This window comes from Gopherus evgoodei, unplaced genomic scaffold, assembly GCF_007399415.2.
Source record: "Gopherus evgoodei ecotype Sinaloan lineage unplaced genomic scaffold, rGopEvg1_v1.p scaffold_33_arrow_ctg1, whole genome shotgun sequence".
In the NCBI taxonomy this organism is placed as follows: Eukaryota; Metazoa; Chordata; order Testudines; family Testudinidae; genus Gopherus; species Gopherus evgoodei.
Window position 1 is genome coordinate 1628217 of NW_022060005.1, and position 19612 is coordinate 1647828.

The window sequence follows — 19612 nt, forward strand, 5'->3', positions numbered from 1 at the left end:
GGTGGGGGCTCTTCATTATCAATTTGCAGTCCTCCCATTTGGCCTGTCCACGGCCCCGAGGGTGTTTACAAAATGCATGGCAGTTGTCGTGGCGCATCTTCGACGCAACCGTGTCCACGTGTTCCCTTATCTGGACGATTGGTTGATTCGGGGCACGTCGGAACAACAAGTCAACAGCCATGTCCACGTGATCACCGGCATGTTTGCAAGTCTGGGCCTCTTGATAAACACAGACAAGTCCACCCTGAGGCCCACTCAGAAGGTGGAATTTATCGGGGCCGTCCTGGACGCCACTGTGGGCAGGGCCTTGCTGCCTCTGCAACGGTTCCAGACCATGGCGGCGATCGTTCAACGTTTGCGGTCAGCCCCACTGACGTCAGTGAGGACATGTCTAACCCTGTTAGGCCACATGGCGGCTTGCACCTTTGTGACCGATTACGCTCGGCTCCGCATGAGGCCTCTCCAACTGTGGCTTATCAGTCATTACAGGCCGGCAAGGCAACCGTTAGACATGTTAGTCACAATCCCCCAGAAGGTCTTAGATTCTCTCGGCTGGTGGCTAGACCAGTCCGTATTATGTGCGGGTCTTCCCTTCCACCCCTCTCAGCCCTCGGTATCCCTGACGACAGATGCCTCAGATCTAGGCTGGGGGGCCCACCTAGGGACCCTGCGGACACAGGGCCTGTGGTCTCAGGAGGAGGTGGGGCTACACATCAACATGCGGGAGTTGAGAGCGGTCCGCCTTGCTTGTCAAGCGTTCTGTCATCAGCTTCAGGGTCGTTGTGTCGCCGTGTTCACGGACAACACGACGACCATGTACTATATCAACAAGCAGGGCGGCACCAGGTCCTCCTCCCTGTGCCACGAGGCGATACGACTCTGGGACTTTTGCGTAGCCCACTCCATTCACCTCAGGGCTTCTTTCCTCCCTGGAGTACGGAACACGCTGGCGGATCGATTGAGCAGATCCTTCCTGTCACACGAGTGGTCCCTTCGCCCGGACGTCGCTCTCTCCATTTTCCGGAGGTGGGGTTATCCCCAGGTGGACCTCTTCGCGTCCAAGGGGAACAGGAAGTGCCAAGCGTTCTGCTCCTTTCAGGGCAGGGAGCCGGGGTCGATAGCGGATGCCTTCCTCATCCAGTGGTCGACCCACCTGTACTATGCGTTTCCCCCGTTCCCTCTGGTCCACAAGGTCCTCCTGAAGGTGCGCAGGGACAGGGCTCTCGTGATCATGGTGGCCCCGGCATGGCCCAGGCAGCACTGGTACACCATGCTGCTGGACTTGGCCGTAGCCGACCCAGTTCCCCTGCCCCTTCATCCGGACCTGATTACCCAGGACCACGGGACCCTCTGTCACCCAGACCTGCAGTCGCTGCACCTGGCGGCGTGGCTCCTGCGTGGCTGACTGGTTCCGAGCTGCGCTGCTCCACGCCTGTGAGGGAGGTGCTCTTGAGCAGCAGGAAACCGTCCACAAGAGCCACATATTCGGCGAAATGGAAACGCTTCTCCTGTTGGTGCGTAGAGAGAAATCTCCGCCCTATGGAAGTTTCGGTGACCGAAATCTTAGACTATGTTTGGTCCCTCAAAGGGCAAGGTCTGGCCTTATCGTCGTTGCGAGTCCACCTAGCAGCTATCTCCACCTTTCACCCGGGTGCGGACGGTCGCTCCGTTTTTTCTCACCCGACGGTGTCGAGATTTCTTAAAGGGCTGGAACGTTTATTCCCTAACGTCCGTCCCCCTGCTCCGACCTGGGATCTTAACCTGGTGTTGTCCCGGCTCATGGGGCCCCCCTTTGAGCCGTTAGCTACTTGCTCCCTGCTCTACCTCTCTTGGAAGACTGCCTTTCTAGTAGCTATCACCTCAGCTAGACGGGTGTCGGAACTCCGAGCTCTTGTGGTAGACCCCCCATATACGGTCTTCCACAAAGACAAGGTGCAGCTGAGACCACACCCTGCATTTCTGCCCAAGGTGGTCTCAGCCTTCCACGTCAACCAAGAGATTTTCCTCCCGGTTTTTTTCCCAAAACCTCACTCCTCAGGCAGGGAGCAGCAGCTCCACTCGCTGGATGTCCGTAGGGCTCTCGCGTTCTACATAGATAGGACCAAACCCTTCCGAAAATCCCCCCAGCTTTTCGTGGCGGTAGCGGACCGTATGAAAGGGCTTCCTATCTCCTCCCAGAGGGTATCCTCTTGGGTTACGTCCTGTATCAGGACCTGTTATGACTTGGCCCATGTCCCTACGGGCTGTGTGACGGCGCATTCTACCAGGGCGCAGGCGTCGTCGCTGGCTTTCCTCGCCCGTGTGCCCATCCAGGAAATCTGTCGGGCAGCGACCTGGTCATCGGTCCACACCTTTGCTTCCCACTACGCCCTGGTCCAGCAGTCAAGGGAGGATGCGGCCTTCGGAACTGCAGTGCTCCGTGCCGCGACTTCTCACTCCGACCCCACCGCCTAGGTATGGCTTGGGAGTCACCTAACTGGAATGGATGTGAGCAATCACTCGAAGAAGAAAAGACGGTTACTCACCTTTGTAACTGTTGTTCTTCGAGATGTGTTGCTCACATCCATTCCACACCCGCCCTCCTTCCCCACTGTCGGAGTAGCCGGCAAGAAGGAACTGAGGAGCGGGCGGGCCGGCAGGGATATATATTGGGCGCCATGGCGGCGCCACTCCAGGGGGCGACCTGCCGGCCCACTGGAGTTGCTAGGGTAAAAAGTTTCCGACGAACGTGCACGCGCGGCGCGCACACCTAACTGGAATGGATGTGAGCAACACATCTCGAAGAACAACAGTTACAAAGGTGAGTAACCGTCTTTTGATGGAAGCCATTAACCCCTTCCACCATAACAATACCCCTAGCTCATTAGTGTGTCCTACCACCAGAATTTAACATTTGACACCCTAAATAGCTTCTCATAGACCAATAATAGAGGAAGTGGGGGCATGCACACAGCTCCTGGTATTGGGGAGGGGAAGAAGGGGAAGTGAGAGTGTACAGAACCTAGTGGGGCAAATCCAGTTTGGGGGAAGGGGGCACACAACTCCTGGCATAGAGGGGTATCAGGTGCAGGGAGAGCCCATGCAATTGCAGGGGGAAATTGGGGGACCCTGTTATAGCGAGATGGGAGCATGCAGAACCCCTGCCACATGGTAACTTTGGGGACCTTGGCATGGGGGTAAGTGGGAATGAGGATGTACCCATTGATGCTGGCAGGGGGAAAATGGAGGGATGCAGGGAGTCCCTGATGTGTGCAATAAGCTGAGCCTACAGAAGCTATGAAATGTAGAAGCCACCAAGTTAAATCCAAATTAACAAAATAATCCAAATATAACAGTATTGAACCCTCAAACCAGCTGGTAAGATTTGCAGTTAGCAGTGGGAGTAGTTGAATCCATGGGTAGTTATTTTATGGCATGGTTATTCGGGCGGGGGTGGGGGAGGCTGAGACCAGTACAAACAGGGATGTATTTTAGCATCCTGGGAAATGGAGTCTAAAGTCACCAGCTGTCACAAGTTCAAAGATGGCCCCTTCCAGCAGCAGCACCTCCCATCAGTGTAGGAGGCAGGGTAGAGTCAATAAAAAGATGGTTGCTCGTGTATGGCCCCTAACATGCAGATGAGCACCATTTTGAGATGGCTGTTGTTGGGATCCTAGAGGTGCTGTTGTGATGTGGGTTGAGAGGGCAATGTGGGTGCCATTTTGATGTTTATATGGGGAACCTATGGGGTGCCATTGTGATAGGAGTTGAGAGGTGGGATGTTGGGTGTCTTTTTGAGAATTTTTATTGGAATCTCATTGGTATCATTTTGAGATGGGGTGGAGGTGGCATGTGGGTGCTGACTTGACTTGCCTTTTTTGTGGGGGAAGCCTTGGGTACCATTTTTGATATAGCTTTATGGGAAAACTGGATGCCATTTCGATGCAGGTCAGGGAGCAGATGTGTCAGTGCCATTTTCCCATGGATCAGGAGTGGATGCGTGGCTCCCCTGTTGAAATTGGTTGGGCAGCGGGTGGGTGCATGGGTGCCCTGTTGACATGGCTCAGGCAGGTGGGTGCCCTGATGATGTGGGTCAGGCAGGGGGCGCGTGGGTGCACTGGTGATATGGGTTAGGCAGCGGGTGCATCATGGGTGCCCATTGACGTGGGGCTGACAGCAGCAGGTCGGGCAGCCGGGGGGGAGGTACCCTGCTGACGTGGGGCCTGGGCGCTAGCTCAGCAGCAGCACGCGGTTCTGCCTGGGCTTGGCAGGGAAGGCGGCGCTGCGGCCGCTCACTCCGCCACGTCATAGCGCCCCTCCCCCCTGCCTGTGGCTGTGCAGAGAAGCAGGGGAGGGACTTTCGGACCAAACCATTTCCGCAGAAGGGGGCTGTTTGGTGTAAAGAAGCTGAAACCCTTTTGGGCGCATTTTGGGATACCAGCCTCTAGTCAACATATTTTGTAGTGAATTTTGTCTTTATGCCTCAAGAGCTAGATGGAATTTGCGCCACCTCAGCTCCTAGTCCTTTCCCCCTCTCTCTACAATGGTACGTGTCACTCTCCTTCCCCGCCCTCCCCTCAAACAGGGCTTTGGGCAGGGCGGGCGGCGCGAGACGCTTTGGGACGCTGAAGGGTGAAGCTGACGCGCGCCGCTGTTGTTGGCGAGTGCGAGCGGGAGGGAGCGGGGGCGGGGCCGGGGCCGGGGCCGGAACGCTCCTCGGGGAGGGAGGGAGAAGCACACCGAAGCAGCGGCGCATGCGCAGAGGCGGATTTACTCGCCGGAGGGGGTTATTTTCCCGCCCTTTCCCTGCACGAACGGATTTTTTGTAACCACTGCGTGGTTTCCGCTCAATGAGCGAGTAACCCCCACTTTATTTTGGGGGATACTAGCTCCTCCCCACACCCCGGGTCAGTCTTTCCCGCCAAATATAAACGTGTATCAAATTCACCTCGCAGGGCACGAAGGTACAGCCGCCATTTTATAAAATGGGGCCCTTTGTGATTCAGTGGCTCTGTCAAAGCCAATGGGGCAACCCCCCCCAACACCCTGTACACACACTCCTAAAAACGCCAACGGTGTGCTCAACAATCCCATATGGGCTTATATCAAAGCTGTGAGGCACCCATTTTGGCACGTTTCATGCTTATGCTACGGCGATGTTGGTGATACTGGCTCATGCCAAGCCAGTGTGAGTGGATGCCCTAACAAGGCCACTTTAATGACCAAAAAACACACTGGTGTCAGCCAGGCTCACATTAACAGACAGAAAGTCCCAATATTGCCATGGGATAAAATGCTGTTGGCGTGTGCCAATTTGGACAAATAAAAATCCACCATATGGACTCATGGCAGTACTCTGTCAGCAAAAACCACACGCTCAACGGCAGGAAAACATTGCATAGTTGCATTGTCAAACGGTGCATCATCCAAAGCAAGGAATCCTGTGTAGATGTGTGACCAGACACCATTGGTATTCACTAAACCTGTATTGGTTGGACAACAGAAATCCGTGTTGGCCCATGTCATAGCCTATAATGGCAGATGGAAATAATCCCTCTACCAGCACCTGTGAAACTGCCATTGGTGCACCCCCAGCCTGCACTGAAAGCGTTGCAGAAAACTACAAATACACTTTGGAAGTAGTTGCCTTAATAGCCATATAGTTCCCCCTCAAAACTTGCACACACAATTGACTAGCCCAAGATCACAAAATGAAGCTATAGAGAGTCAGGGTGGGTGAAGTGATAGTGTTTACTGGATCAACTTCTTTTTGTGTAAGAGACAAGCTTTTGAGATATAGAGAGCTCTTCTTCTGGACCAGACCTGGACCAAGCTCAAAAACTTATTTTTTATTGAACCAGCTTCTGTTGGTGAAAGAGACATCACCTCACCCACCTTGTCCCTCTAATATCCTGGGACCAACATAGCTACAACACTGCAAAGTGAAACTACGGCAGAGTTGGGAAGCAACTGCAGGAGCCTTAATTTCAGTCCCACCTGTTCTAACCACTAGAAAACAGGCTTCTCCCAGAATTGGGAATAGAATCCAGTAGTCCTGCCTCCCAGCCCCCTAGACTCTACTGCCTGCACAGAAGAGGGGATAGAAACAAGAAGTCCTAACTCCTAACCACTAGACTCCACTTCTCTCCCACAACTGGAACAGAACCCAGGAGTCCTAACTCCTAGCCCCACCCTGCTCTAACACCTTGGTGTTAATACAGACCAAACTTGCATTGGCGCACTGTAGGCCCCATGTGCATTAGCAGAAGTAAAAAGCTGAATAAGCACATACCCAAAAGCTGGGCATCTCTGGCAACCATGCTACTCTATCACCATTGACATGCACAGGACTCTCCCAATGTGGCTTTTGGACACTATTAAACGAATTAAAGTTCCCCTTCAAAATATTAACTACACTGGAAGAAATGTCACCTCCTAAAGGGACATGGCCAATTTCACACATGGGTTGTCCAGAACTCCAAAATGAGGATTGACACTTAGAGTTTCCCCAAATAGCTCTTTAAAGTATCCAGTGTCCATTTTAGTGGCCAAATGTGGGATTTTGGTTGCCACCACTTTTGAAAATTGGGCCATTTTTTTCTTCACAGAGGCAAGAGGTTTCTGAAGAAAAATATTCAACTGGTTATTTTGATGCTGCATAAAAGTGTCAGTGTTTCCACTTCAGCTTTTAGGGTGGAATTTATAAAGCAGCATAAGGAAGTTAGATGCCTGAGTCACATAATTCAGTGGAAGTTGGACACCTAACTCTCTTAGGCCCCTTTAAGAATCCCAGCTTGTATGTTTGTTTTGCTGTATAGGTTTGGTGTGGTGAGTGGCAGATTCCTTTCCACCAGGGAGTATTTGTTTTGGAGTCAACACCCTTGCTATGGGCTCCGTTGAAATATCCGTGTGTGAGGATATGTTGGTGTGCAATTACCGCAAGTGCCGTGTCAAGCTCTCAGGCTATGCTTGGGTCATGGCTTGCTCACACATCTTCTGTGACCAGCACGGTAATGGGGAATTCAGCCGTTCACCAGCAGTCTGTCCTGCCTGCAACAGTGCCCTCTCTGGCAAGCTAGACATTGTTCGCACTGAGCTAAAGCCCTCTGAAGAACATAAGGCCATGATGTTGGCTGGATTTCGGCCAGAGACTGTGCTGGACATCAGCTCCCACGCACTCGCCTTCTGGACATACCAAGTAAATCCACCCCAGGTGGGGCATCAGCATGATGTCCTAGGATAGGTAGACACTTTCAAAATTGTCTCTGAAAATATAATTGGGAAGAGATTTTGTTTGTTAAAGGAATGAAAAATCCAAAATTCAGTCTTTATGGCTACCTATATCTCGTACATGGAGGGCAGAGCTGACACCTAGGTGACTCCAAAGGGAGGGCCAGCATGCTATATTTTTTGGCCTGAAAACCGTGTAAAGGAGCCAAAGGGAATGGACTAGGATTAAGAAATCCCATTGTTTGGTTTTGTTGGGACCACAGAGAAGGTTCACTCTCTGGTTCAAAATCACCGGAGTGTGGCATTTGCACTTCTCCCTCCCTCCTTCTCTGTCCAACTGTCAGTGTAAAATATTATCACTCTATTAGCCATTCCTCTCTTTCTCATCTGTCACCGTGGAAAGTTCTCCCCATCTTTGCTATACATTCTTTCTTTCTTACATCAGAGCAGTATCAAAGTGTTGGTGTCACTAAGCATAACCCTACGTAACTCAGGAGGGTGGAAGGCCACAAGAGTATGGAGCCTTCCTAGTTTTAGGCCATGTTTGAACTTTAATCGACCTAAAAGGCCAGGCCGTTATCAGTTGCAACAGTTCTAACTGGTCTAAAGCAGAAATAATGAGGCCTGTGCACCTTTAACAGAAGGACAAGATAACCTGCAGAAAGAAAACTTACTAACGAGCTGCCGCGGCCAAGATTACTTAATGCACCTGTGCTTACGTAATTGCTACAGGGGGAGGAAGGAGAAGGAGGGAGGGGAAATGGGGGATTGCTAGTCAGTGAGAAAAGTTCTCATGGATATAAAGGAACAGACTGCTTGTTTTAGGTGTGCTTGATCTGAGTCAATCTCCCTGCACCGCTTTGAGATCTCAAATACATTTGGTTTGCTTCTCCACCCTGGTGTGTTTATTGGCGCGGCACACCAGGCGACGGACCCCCCCCGCTGTTGCTTGGCCTCAGGCAGTTATCTGCCGGCAACAGTTCTTGGCGCCCAGCGTGGGGCATTGAGGCTAAAATTAGCCTTGCCTGGATCCCTTCTGGTGGTTGACAGATTGCGGCGACGACCGACGCCCAGCGCGCACCGGTGACTTCACTGGGGGCCTCGGCGGAGACGCAGTTCGAGTGATCCCAGAGGGCACAATGGTGCAACGTGCTCGAGTAGTGGAGAAGCAGTTGAGGGCGACGGTGAGGAACCGGTCCCTTGGATAAGGTAGGAACAGTCCAGTGGTCTGGATTTTTGCCTGTTATGACCTGGGGATGCCCAGTGTCAGCCTAGGATATGGGGCAGGGACAGAGTACAGGCAGGGCACGGTGTACACCCTTAGAATGCATTCTAGCGAATTGGGAAGTGCTTGGATCAGATCCACTAACTAAAAGCAAACTAAAAAGTTCTGTATAGTAGACTGACCTCAATATCAACTAGAGGACCAGAAAGGTGGCCATCGGAAGGATCACTTAATTATAACATGATCCTCCAATTACTCCTGTTTTGTCAGTAAATGTGTAGCTTCTGAAGCTGTTTGTATGGAGAGCTCTTGTAAAAATACCCCACTGTAGCTCCAGTTCTTCCCTCTGTCTGGCAGAGTGCAAGGATCCAAAAAGCAGGTTAGGGATAGTGCAGGGACAAAGGAGGGACCTGTCTAGAAAAGGGAGACCCTATGTCCTAGTGCACTCTCTCCCTGTTGTAGCTAAAAAGCAAGATCAGATGCAGAATGGTACTGGGGGCCAGTGTGAGTGACTGTTACCGGAAGATACCCAGAGTACCCTGTGAAGCAAAAGCTCGTGACCAGGACTACTCTAACACAAGCCCGGTAACTAGTGGATCTTTAGGAGGTCCGACCCATGGTGGGCTGACTTGGCCTGGCATCGTCCGCTGAGGAAGCTGCCTGGGTCTAGGAGTGTGTGTACCCATCTTCCCTTCCCCTTTCCTTTCCGTGTGGGCTACTGACAGTCTGATCATCTCACTGGATGCAATCAGAGTAAGCGGCGCCGTCTCCGAGAGACTAGCCGACGCTCTTTGCTGAAGGGAGGTGTAGGAGGGTCGTGGCCATCCTCGTTAGCCTCTCCTGTGTGAGTATCCTGTAGGGAAAAATCCTTAGTTTATGAGCCGCTAGCGCGGACAGGGCACCCTCCCTGTGTGTGTAAGTGGAAAATGGGTGGGGGGGCAGTCTAAACATTCCACCTCACCCCCTAGGGTACCCCAGCATATTACATGTACGTACATTATGGTTCAACAACCTGCAGGTATTTAGAGAAATGGAATATTTACATACATGAAAATCCATCTAAACAATGCCCACTAGAAGGTACTTCAATCTAGATAAGATCATACATCTAAGAGGAGCGTTTAATCACCAAAAAGCCCTGACACAGGGTGAGCAAATTTGTCTATTGAGGAAAGGAACGGGTTAATTTAAAAATCATCTTGGCCCAGGGATGGAAGGGGGGGATTGCTCTGCGTTCAAGGTCCAGAATCAAAGCAGACTATGCTAAGTACAAAGAAAAACTGCTTTTGGCCCCAGCTGGCTGTGAAGGAAAAAATATAGACAGAGGTGAACCAAAGGCAATACAAGTTACAGAACTAAGATTACATTTGCAAAGCTTAACTGTCCAGTGAGATCCAACAGTGTGCCTTTGTGTCCCCGGAGCCGGTGTGGCTTGGTGACACTGAAGAAGCCGCAGGCAGCTGACCTGGACTGGAATCTCTGAAAGAGACGCTGCAGAAGATTCCAGGGTGCAAGAGAACAGCCCTCCAAAGAGCAGAAGCATGTTAGAAATTCTGGACAAGCTGTATACAGGATAATCTCCAGTCCACCTCTCCCCCCTTCTCTGAACATTATACACAGAAGTGGCCAGTCTGGACGTACGTCTGTGGGTATGAAAGGGGCTTGGGGCATTAATGTTTTCCTGAGTGATGAGGGAGCATTCCCAACACTCTCCGTTGTTGTTTTATTATTTTATTAATGGAGCTTTAAAATACAGTTATATGGTGTGTTTTCTTTATCTTCCCCTAACGATCCTGTAGTGTCAGCCTGATCACCTGACACGAGGGAGAGATTGGTAACAGAAATTTGTCACAGTTTGGTGAGCAATGAAGAAGGGGGGAGCCCTGCAGAATTTACGCCATCTATCTGTTTTACCCTTATTATTTTGTGTTTGCTTTGCTTGGTACTGTTGGTGTTATATGTTGAGAACTGCATGAGTAAAAGTGAGTCCTAATAGGATAAGAAAACGCTATCTGGTTCTGGTTCTGTTCTGTTTAACCAGTTACTGTTGTTTTCCTGCTCTGTTCATTTGGGCGTTAGGAGTGTGGGCGGAACTGAACCTCTCGTTCGTAATTCCTCGGAGTGGAAGCCATGTGTGCGAGGAAGCTCTGAGGTCGAATTGAGATCCTTCTGTCCCGTCCCTTGTAGTGGTCAGTGTATAGAAGTGGGAAAGTCTGGCTTAGACTGTAATTCCCTCTGCGCTCTGTGTAATTCTCTTTTCTGTTTAAGTGTCAAACAGATGAATGAGTCTCTGGGTAAACCCTCTAAGAATAGTCCTTTAAATTATATGTTAAGTAAATGGCCTTTGCCCAATGGGCCATGTGTTTTTGTCCAGGTGGCAAGCCTCATGAAGGAGGACTCAGGTAGTCTTGTGAGTAAGAATTTTTAAGGGAAGAGACCAGGAGGGGTGGGGGCTAGATGAGAAGCCCACCCTCCTAGCTAAACTGGTAGTGGAACAAGTTGGTGCCCATGAAAGGGATGGTTCAGCAAGAAAAGCAGGATCGGGCCCAGGCAGGCAGGCAACAGAGAGAGAGAGAGAGAGAGAGATTGGAAAGCAGGTTGGAAAACTTTAAGGGTGTAGTGGAAGGAAGGAGTCAGTAAGTGTAAGCATGGAGATTTCAAATACCCAGGACTTACTTGGAATGGTGATTTAAGTTGATAAAAGTGGCTGTTGGGAGACAAGCAAGTGATTTAAGGGAGAGTGAGAAGTTAACTCTGTAGTTGCTGGAGAAAACGGCAGTTGAACTTTGTAAAAATGCTAAAGAAAAAAAGGTTTTTGGTGTCTGTGAAATGTTTGTAAATAAATTCAGGCAAAGAAGTTATTGGATTGCAATCATTTGGTTTGGCTATGAACAATTTAGTTGAATTAGCTGAAGAATGTATACAGTGTTATGTAATTCAAAACCTGGGCTGCCTATGAAACAAATACAAGAAAATATGGGGTAATTCCTCTGTTTTTGCCTGAAGTCAACAAGGGTATTTGTATATTTCAAGTGATGATTGTCTGCCCAGCAAGGGTGGGTAGACCTCTTGTTTTTTTGTCTTTCAGATAATCAGAGAAAACTGATGCCAGCTGAACAGCATTCAACATACCATGCATTTACTGGCACAATAGAAATTATGTTTTGTGTTCTATGTTCTGTCTTGTGGTGTTTGTCTTGTGGCCGGAATTTTTGTGTTTAATATTTTTATAAAATAGTCTAGTTTAAAATCAAACAAAAAGGTTAAATTAAAATGCAGATATTTGTTTTGTTCAACTTGGAATACAAAGTGTTTGGATAAATCAGGAGAATGTGATATACTAAAGTCTAATGCATTTCCTCAAGAAAAAGAAATGTCATTGGCCAAACTGTTAATTGCAAAAATTGTTGTTAAAATTTGCATACCAACAGTCTTTGAAAGCAAAGACATGAAAAGTTAACCCACTCCCCATATTGTACATGGGATCTTTCTGGCTACCTCAGATTTCTAGCCAGAGGGCTGGGGATGGTGCAAGGCTATTGGACTAGAGGTTGTATTGAGTTAACTCCTCAAAGTGGGTGTGCTTGTCCTGGCTTGTTGCTCCAATGCTCTGTAATAAGGTTATTTTAGTAAAAGGGTGTGTGTGGCATATATTAAATAATAAGACTAATGTACTGTATAATGACAATGTTTATGTCTTCATTGTTGGGAAGAAGGTGTATAAGTAAAAAGTGGAAGTTTCCTTTGCAGGTTAAAAGAAGCCAAGAAGGGAAGAAGGACAAAGAACAGAATGAATTAACTGAAAAAAAAAAAAAATAGCAAGCTCAGGCTATGGATAAGACACTTGACTCCATTCAAGAACACTGCTCACAGTTAAGACTTGGCTAACAACTAGGAAAAGGAGGGCTTGAATTTGCCCACACAGCTATGAGATCTGAAAAACACTGCCAGGCACTAATGAAATGTGTTAAGTTTATTTTCTCACAGATAAAGAAGTGCTACCCAAAGACCCTAGCAGCCCTGCCACTCCTTGGAACCAGGAGATGGGATTGATGTAAAGGTCCACCAACGAAAGACTGCTTTGGCTCCATGCTGGAAGGGCCCTTAAGTCCCGGTGACTACCAACACTGCTGTGAAGTGCCAAAGACTGACTGCTTGGACCCAAGATTCTCACTGCAAAAAGACCCACTCCACATCGGGAGAATTCTCCTACTGATGATTAGCCTATTTCACCTTCTAGCTCCACTGTGCCTTCTGGACAGTAGGGAAAAAGTACAAGGATGCTGCACCACGACTGTTTTGGGAAAGAAGAAGGAACACTCGCTCCACTGAAATTGCCAAAGTCCAGGAATTCCTGACTAGAAAGGACATTAAGAACTGACGCTGGTGAAGAAACAAAGAATTATACACTGGTGGGAGGACATTTGTGGGACCCATGTTTGGGAATGTGGTATTAATTGGATTTTGGGGTTTATTCTACAGGCTATGCCCTGTGTTTTGGATAAATCCTTCAGCATATATATCTCTCTCTAATTGGATTTTAAATAACAAGTACCCAAAGAGTTTGTTCTGCTACTAGAAATTTTACCCGTATTGAAACCATTCCAGTGACTAATAATGTATGCTATTAATGGAAATGCCTTTTGACAGTACCTGAGAATAGTTAAATAACAGGTGTATTATAGTACTACACCAAGAAAAGATGGTATTAAATATAACTGAGGCTGGGAAGGCATTGCAGTGGGATCTAGTATGTTTAGGAATTCGCGATTTCCTAAATGACCAGCTGATGGCCATTCGGAGTGATCTTGAGTACCAGACTTGGCCCACTGCCCTTACAGACGCATCAGGAATACCATCTCATCTGTGATCATGGAGACATACTTGGACACTTCCTGGGTGGAAGTGTTGCTTCCCAGGCCTGGGTGTGCGCCCTTATAGGGGATGAATGCTGTACTTATGTCCCAGAAAGCGCACAGGATATTAACAAGCACATCCTGTCAGCCAAACAGGCTTTTGAACAGTGGAAGGCCCAGGAAAGGAAACCTACTCTTTCTAATTCCCTCTGGGGCTGGTTACTCAACCTGGGAAAACTAGGGGAAGGTATTGTTCACCTCCTGCTCACTGGTGTGGTGTTGTGTATCGTTACTCTTCTCTTGCTTGCTTGCTGTAAAGCACTGCAGCTCCCTAGAGCTTAATCACATGTTATCCTTTAAATGTGAGAACACTCAGCCAAAAGTTTGTTGAGTATTCTCAAAGGAGGGAGTTTTTTGTGTCACTAAGCATAACCCTACGTAACTCGGGAGGGTGGAAGGCCACAAGAGTATGGAGCCTTCCTGGTTTTAGGCCTCAGCAGACAAGAGTCCCTCCATGTTTGAACTTTAATCGACCTAAAAGGCCAGGTGTAACAGCCGTTATCAGTTGCAACAGTTCTAACTGGTCTAAAGCAGAAATAATGAGGCCTGTGCACCTTTAACAGAAGGACAAGATAACCTGCAGAAAGAAAACTTACTAACGAGCTGCCGCGGCCAAGATTACTTAATGCACCTGTGCTTACGTAATTGCTACAGGGGGAGGAAGGAGAAGGAGGGAGGGGAAACGGGGGATTGCTAGTCAGTGAGAAAAGTTCTCATGGATATAAAGGAACAGACTGCTTGTTTTAGGTGTGCTTGATCTGAGTCAATCTCCCTGCACCGCTTTGAGATCTCAAATAAACTTGGTTTGTTTCTCCACCCTGGTGTGTTTATTGGCGCGGCACACCAGGCGACGGACCCCCCCGCTGTTGCTTGGCCTCAGGCAGTTATCTGCCAGCAACAAAAGCACCTCACAAACATTCATGAATTATCCTCAAGGAGAAGTATGTCTCTATTACTATCTCCATTTTACATGTAGGGAACTGAAGTACGGACACTAAAGCAACATTTTTAAGTGTCCACTAATTTTAGGAGCCTCGCATTTGAGTGCTTAACATGAGACCTATATGACCTGATTTACAGAGATGCTGTGTGTGACAGGTTGAGTCACAGAAACCCCCTTGGGACTGCCACCTGATGTGCTGAGACTACTTCTGAGCCCATTTCCCCTGCCAGCTTGGGACTTCAGTAGCCTGTCTTGTTGAGACAGACATGCTAGACTGCTACAAACACAGACCCAGGTCTGAACCACATCCCCCACAAGCTGAAGACAACTGAAAACAGCTTAAAAAGTTCTCCTATCTCTAGCACTCAGATACCCAGTTCCCAATGGGATCCAAAGCCCAGATAAATCCGTTTTAGTCTGTATAAAGCTTATACAGTGTAAACTCATAAATTATTCACCCTCTATAACACTGATAGAGAGATATGCACAGTTTTTTGCTTTCCCAGGAATTAATGACTTGCTCTGGGTCAAATAATAAGCAAAAAGTGATTTTATTAAGTATAATAAGTAGGATGTAAGTGTTTTCAAGTAATAACAGACAGAACAAAGTAGATTACCAAGCAAAATAAAACAAAAACATGCAACTCTAAGGCTAATACAGTAGGAAACTAAATGCAGGTAAATCTCACTCTCAGAGATGTTCCAATCTGCTTCTTTTACAGACTAGACTCCTTCCTAGTCTGGGTCCAGCAATTACTCACCCCCCCCACCCCCGTAGTTACTGTCCTTTGTTCCAGTTTCTTTCAAGCATCTCTTTGGGATGGAGAGGCTATCTTTTGAGCTAGCTGAAGACAAAATGGAGGGGTTTTCAGGGCCTTATATAGTCTTTCTCTTGTGGATGGAAACCCCTTTGTTCTCCTGTGTAAAATTCCCTCAACAAGATGGAGTTTGCAGTCACCTGGGCAAGTCACATGTCTATGAATGATGAAGCTTTTTGCAGGCCGACACCATTCTTTACATGTTAGTGTGAATGTTCCCAGGAAAGCTCAGATGTGGATTGGCACCTCACAAAATCCATTGTTAGTTAAGTGTTTCTTGATTGGGCACTTACTGAGAATAGTCCTTTCCGAAGAAGCTGACCAAATGCTTCACTGAGGCTACTTAGAACCAAACAAGTACATAGTCAATATTCATAACTTTGAATACAAAAAAAAAAGATACACACATACAGACAGCATAATCATAACCAGCAGACTACAACCTTTCCATAGACACCCCACTTCGCCTCCTTGTACAAGACCTGGTTGCAACAAGGATATATACAGTCACAGTTTATGTCAATAACATTACACTGTGCACCCCACAGCTCTTATCAGCTTCAGCTGGAGTGTGGAGTGCTCAGCACATCTGAAAATCAGTCCGTAGATGTCTCATGTTGGCAACCCTACATTTGTGGTCCCTCTTGAGAATATTGACCTAAGTGACTTACCCAAAGTCACTGTGGCAGCAGTGGGAACTGAATCCAGATCTCATAAGTCCCAGTCCAGTGCCTTAACTCCAGACCATCCTTCCTTTGGTACACTGTAGTCATGCTACGATATCTCAGATGCAGTGACTTCACTTTCCTTTGACAATTAGTGGTCAAAGAAGCCTGTCACACCTGTCATAATCTCCACATGGCAGGTTCACCAGGAGCGCCTGTACCAGGAATACACCTACAGCAAGGCTGAGGGACACCTGAAGCAGATGGAGAAGGTGTACACCCAGCAGCTGCAGAGCAAGGACATGGAACTGACCTCCATGAAGAGCGAGGTCTCCTCCCTGAAGAAGATGCTGGAGGAGTACAAGAAGAAGTTCAGCGAGCTCTCTGAGAAGCTCATGGAGCGTAACCGCCAGTACCAGAAGCTCCAGGGCCTCTATGACAGCCTCCGTCTGCGCAACATTGCCATGGCTAATCAGGAGGCTGCCCACGAGCCTCCCATGATGCCTCACCCTGCTGTCTTTGGCTTCCCATTGGGTAAGATCTGTGGAGAGTTCTCATTTCACTACTCACAGAGGTTGCAAAAGCAGGCGTAAAGAGTCACTATACTGACACTGTTAGTGGAGGGGACAAGGGTTTAGTGAGCTATAGAGACTGAACTCTCCCTCCATGCCATAGGACTGGAGGAGGCACATATGTGTGTGTGTTTGAAGAAGAAGGGCTTCACACAGAGCAGTCACTCTCCAAGTGCTGTGAAATATTTGATTAGACACTCCTGTGTGAGACAAGTTGATGGGTTCTCGGCTTGGACAGTTGTCCATCTATCAAACCCCACTCACACTAATAGCCCCCCTCCTTGGCAGCCTAAGAGGAGAGACCATGGACTGAATGGGCCATGGAGGTTAAGCTCCTTTCTCCTCCCTCAGAGGGGATTTCTCCAGAACATGGGCTAATTCACACCCTGAATCCGAAAGCTTTGAACATCCCTTGTAATTTCTCCAACCTTAGCTAGCCATGTGGTATCACCAACACACAAACTTTACTGTGAGTCTCTGGGCATTTGGTGTGTTTAAAAAAAGGGTAAGTTTCTAGCCCCCATGGTTGCAGAGAAAAGAGGGAAACTGTGACCAATAAATGCTACAGAACCAGAAGGACATTTTTTATATAATATAATTTTAAGAACATCACGATTTTGTAAGCAAATCTCATGAATTTTGGGGGCTGGACTCTTGAGCGTTGCATTTGTCTCTTTTGTGGCTGGTACCTCCTCATCAAAAGTTTTACAAATCCAGGCTAATTGATTTAGGTCTAAATCAAGCCTTCAAATTCCACCATGTCCTGTGACAAACCCAACCTTAGCGCCTGTATTTAAATCAAGCCGTGGTCACTCATGGTCTTAGATTTGGAGATTCTATGTTCAATCCCTGAATGGTCACACTACTGTAGTCACTAATGTCTATCTTGATAGAGAATCCAGCATCCAACTGACCTTGTATCACCCCCTTCCTAGGTAATGCTGCCAAGTTCCCTGGGGATGCCACGCCAGTCCGGGGCAGGTGTAGGGAGGGAGACTTCCATTTCAAACCCTTCTTTGCCACATCCTCACCTGCGGGTGAATCCAGCAATAGCTTCTTCACCTTCGCCTCTCCCAGCAACGAGCTGGAGCCACATCCTGGAGCCAGCAGGGCCTACATGATGAAGAGGATATAACCGGTAATGTGCCTTCCACACCTGACTCTTGGAAATTCAGCCCATCCGTCAGCAGGGGAAAGAGCGAAAATGCATATTGTCTGGATTTGAGATTCTCCTCAGTATTGGGATATTTTTTTTAGGTATTGTAATGTAATCAACCTCTGATTGGCACCGGCAGATTGTCTTGACTTCTCATCCTAGTCTGTAATGCCCTGTCACCTCTGAGTGTCAATTTCATTGTCACAATCTGTCACCAACAGACTGTCTTTCAGACTGTAAATCTCTCTCACCCTTGGATTGCCCCTCTCAGATTGTAAAGTTGACACCCTCTGACTGTAGTATCCCATCGCTTTTGGACCAAGATCCTCAAGGCACCTAAATACCTTTGAGGATCTGGGCCTGGTTCTGAGGTACTCTGCTTAATAGGTTATAAATTCATTGTTGTTTTCTGTGTGTGAGAGATAATGTATTTGTGTGTGTGTGTGTCTATGTGTGCATGCAAATCTACCTGTGTATCCTAGTGTGTTTACCTCTGTGTGTGTATGTGGGTCAATCTATGTGTGGGTGTGTTGTCTGTACACATGGGTGTATAAATCTAGATAGCTGTGTATTGTCTCTGTAAGTCAATATGTATGCTTAAATCTGTGTGTATTTGGTGTGTCTTTCTCTCTTGTGTATGCATACAGATATACATGTGGGTAGGTGCCTCTTGCCGTGTGTGCGTTTATCTCTGAATGGGGGAGGATGCGTAGCTCCAAGGGTGTGTACATGCATAGTTCTGTGTAAGTGTACTTTTGCTTCTATATTTATGCTTGTGTTCATATGTGTGTGTGTATTTCTCAGTGTTATCCAGTGTGTTCACCTGAGTACACTCCACCTCATCCTTCCCTTTGCAGTTATTCCCCCCCACCTTAAAGTTCAGCCATGTTCATTTCACACTCATTAATTTAGCCCTCACTTTCATGAGAATTTATAATCTTTGGGCCCCACAATGGGAGAAGCAGGGTTGGTTTTGGCATCTCACAACCGATGGATTTTGTACACTGTATAAAGTGACCTTTGTAAATAGGTTGTTCACCCTCTCAGAAATAAGGATTAGCAAAAAAAGAAAGGAAAAAAAAGATCTTTTGTATCTTGGTTTCTAGTTCTTGTTGGATCAAGGATGTCTGCAGTAGGGGAGGCGGGCAGCGTGGAGAAGGCAGGTTGGGTGTGGGGGTATGAGATCAGAGCAGGATCCCAGGAGTGAGGGAGGTAGGTGGCATGGAGAGCACAGGCCAGGTGGGAGGGGAGTGGTAAACTGGGGAAGAGATCCCAGCAATAGAGGAGACAGCAGCATGGGACATGCAGGCAAAGAATGGGAATTGGGGAGAGAACTCAGCAGCAGGGAGGAGGGTGGTGTGGGGAGTGCAGGCCAGGCTGCAGGGGCACGGTAAATTGCGGGAGGTGGGCAGTGTGGAGAGTGCAGGCTGGGGGGGATGCGGGGGGAGGATTGGTGAGGGAACCTGGTAGCTGGCCAAGGGGGTGGAATCAGAAAGGGATCCCAGCAGAGATGGAGGTGGGCAGTGTGGGGAGCATAAGCTAGGTTGCAAAGGAGTGGATGTAAATCAGGGGAGGTGGATGGCAGGATGTGCTCAGCCTGGGGAGGGGTTGGGCAGCACAGGCTGGGGTAGGGTTATACCTCCCAATATTTCAAGTGGCTACAGTGGGATGGGTGCTGCCCCCAGGGGAAAAGAGGCCTGTGGATGCAGGGTCTAGGTGCCGCCTGGGGGTTGCAGGCCCCTGGAGGGACAGGTGCTGCCCCCAGGGTAGGTGGGGGGTGGGATGCAGAGTGAACCTGTCTCATACTCACCCTATAGTGGCAGCTCCTGTCCTGCAGGGCTGGCTGGGCTCAGCTCCCTGCTCTGGGCGTTACACCCTGGTTCCTGGTGTGTGGAGTCACAGCAACGTTTGTGTTTGGCCTGGCCATGCCCTCGCTCCCCCCTCAGCGGGGCTGAGCCAAATATGAGCGTTGCTTCAACTCCATGTGTCAGGGATCAGAGCAGAATGCCTAGAGCAGGGAGTCGAGCTCAGCCATCCCCGCAGGATAGGAGCTGCTTCAAACGTGACAGGAGGGTTGGGGTCAAAGCGGGACAGTCTCACAAAACCCA

General features: G+C 48.5%; 1 protein-coding gene across 1 annotated transcript; it reads left to right on the top strand.

Annotated features, from left to right (window-relative positions):
* The first annotated feature begins 6865 nt into the window (after positions 1 to 6865).
* On the top strand, positions 6866 to 17483 carry LOC115641091 (E3 ubiquitin-protein ligase CCNB1IP1-like). Its single transcript, XM_030544197.1, has 3 exons — positions 6866 to 7177; positions 15977 to 16310; positions 17284 to 17483. Exons 1-3 carry the CDS (start codon positions 6866 to 6868, stop codon positions 17481 to 17483), a joined length of 846 nt encoding a protein of 281 aa, XP_030400057.1.
* Positions 17484 to 19612: the final 2129 nt, after the last annotated feature.

Bases quoted from the DNA above. Each gene is read 5' to 3' on its own strand.
- LOC115641091 (XM_030544197.1), top strand. From the start codon at position 6,866: ATGGGCTCCGTTGAAATATCCGTGTGTGAGGATATGTTGGTGTGCAAT. The intron at 7,178-15,976 runs GTAAATCCACCC...TCCACATGGCAG, and splicing joins TCGCCTTCTGGACATACCAA to GTTCACCAGGAGCGCCTGTA. The intron at 16,311-17,283 runs GTAAGATCTGTG...CCCCCTTCCTAG, and splicing joins TGTCTTTGGCTTCCCATTGG to GTAATGCTGCCAAGTTCCCT.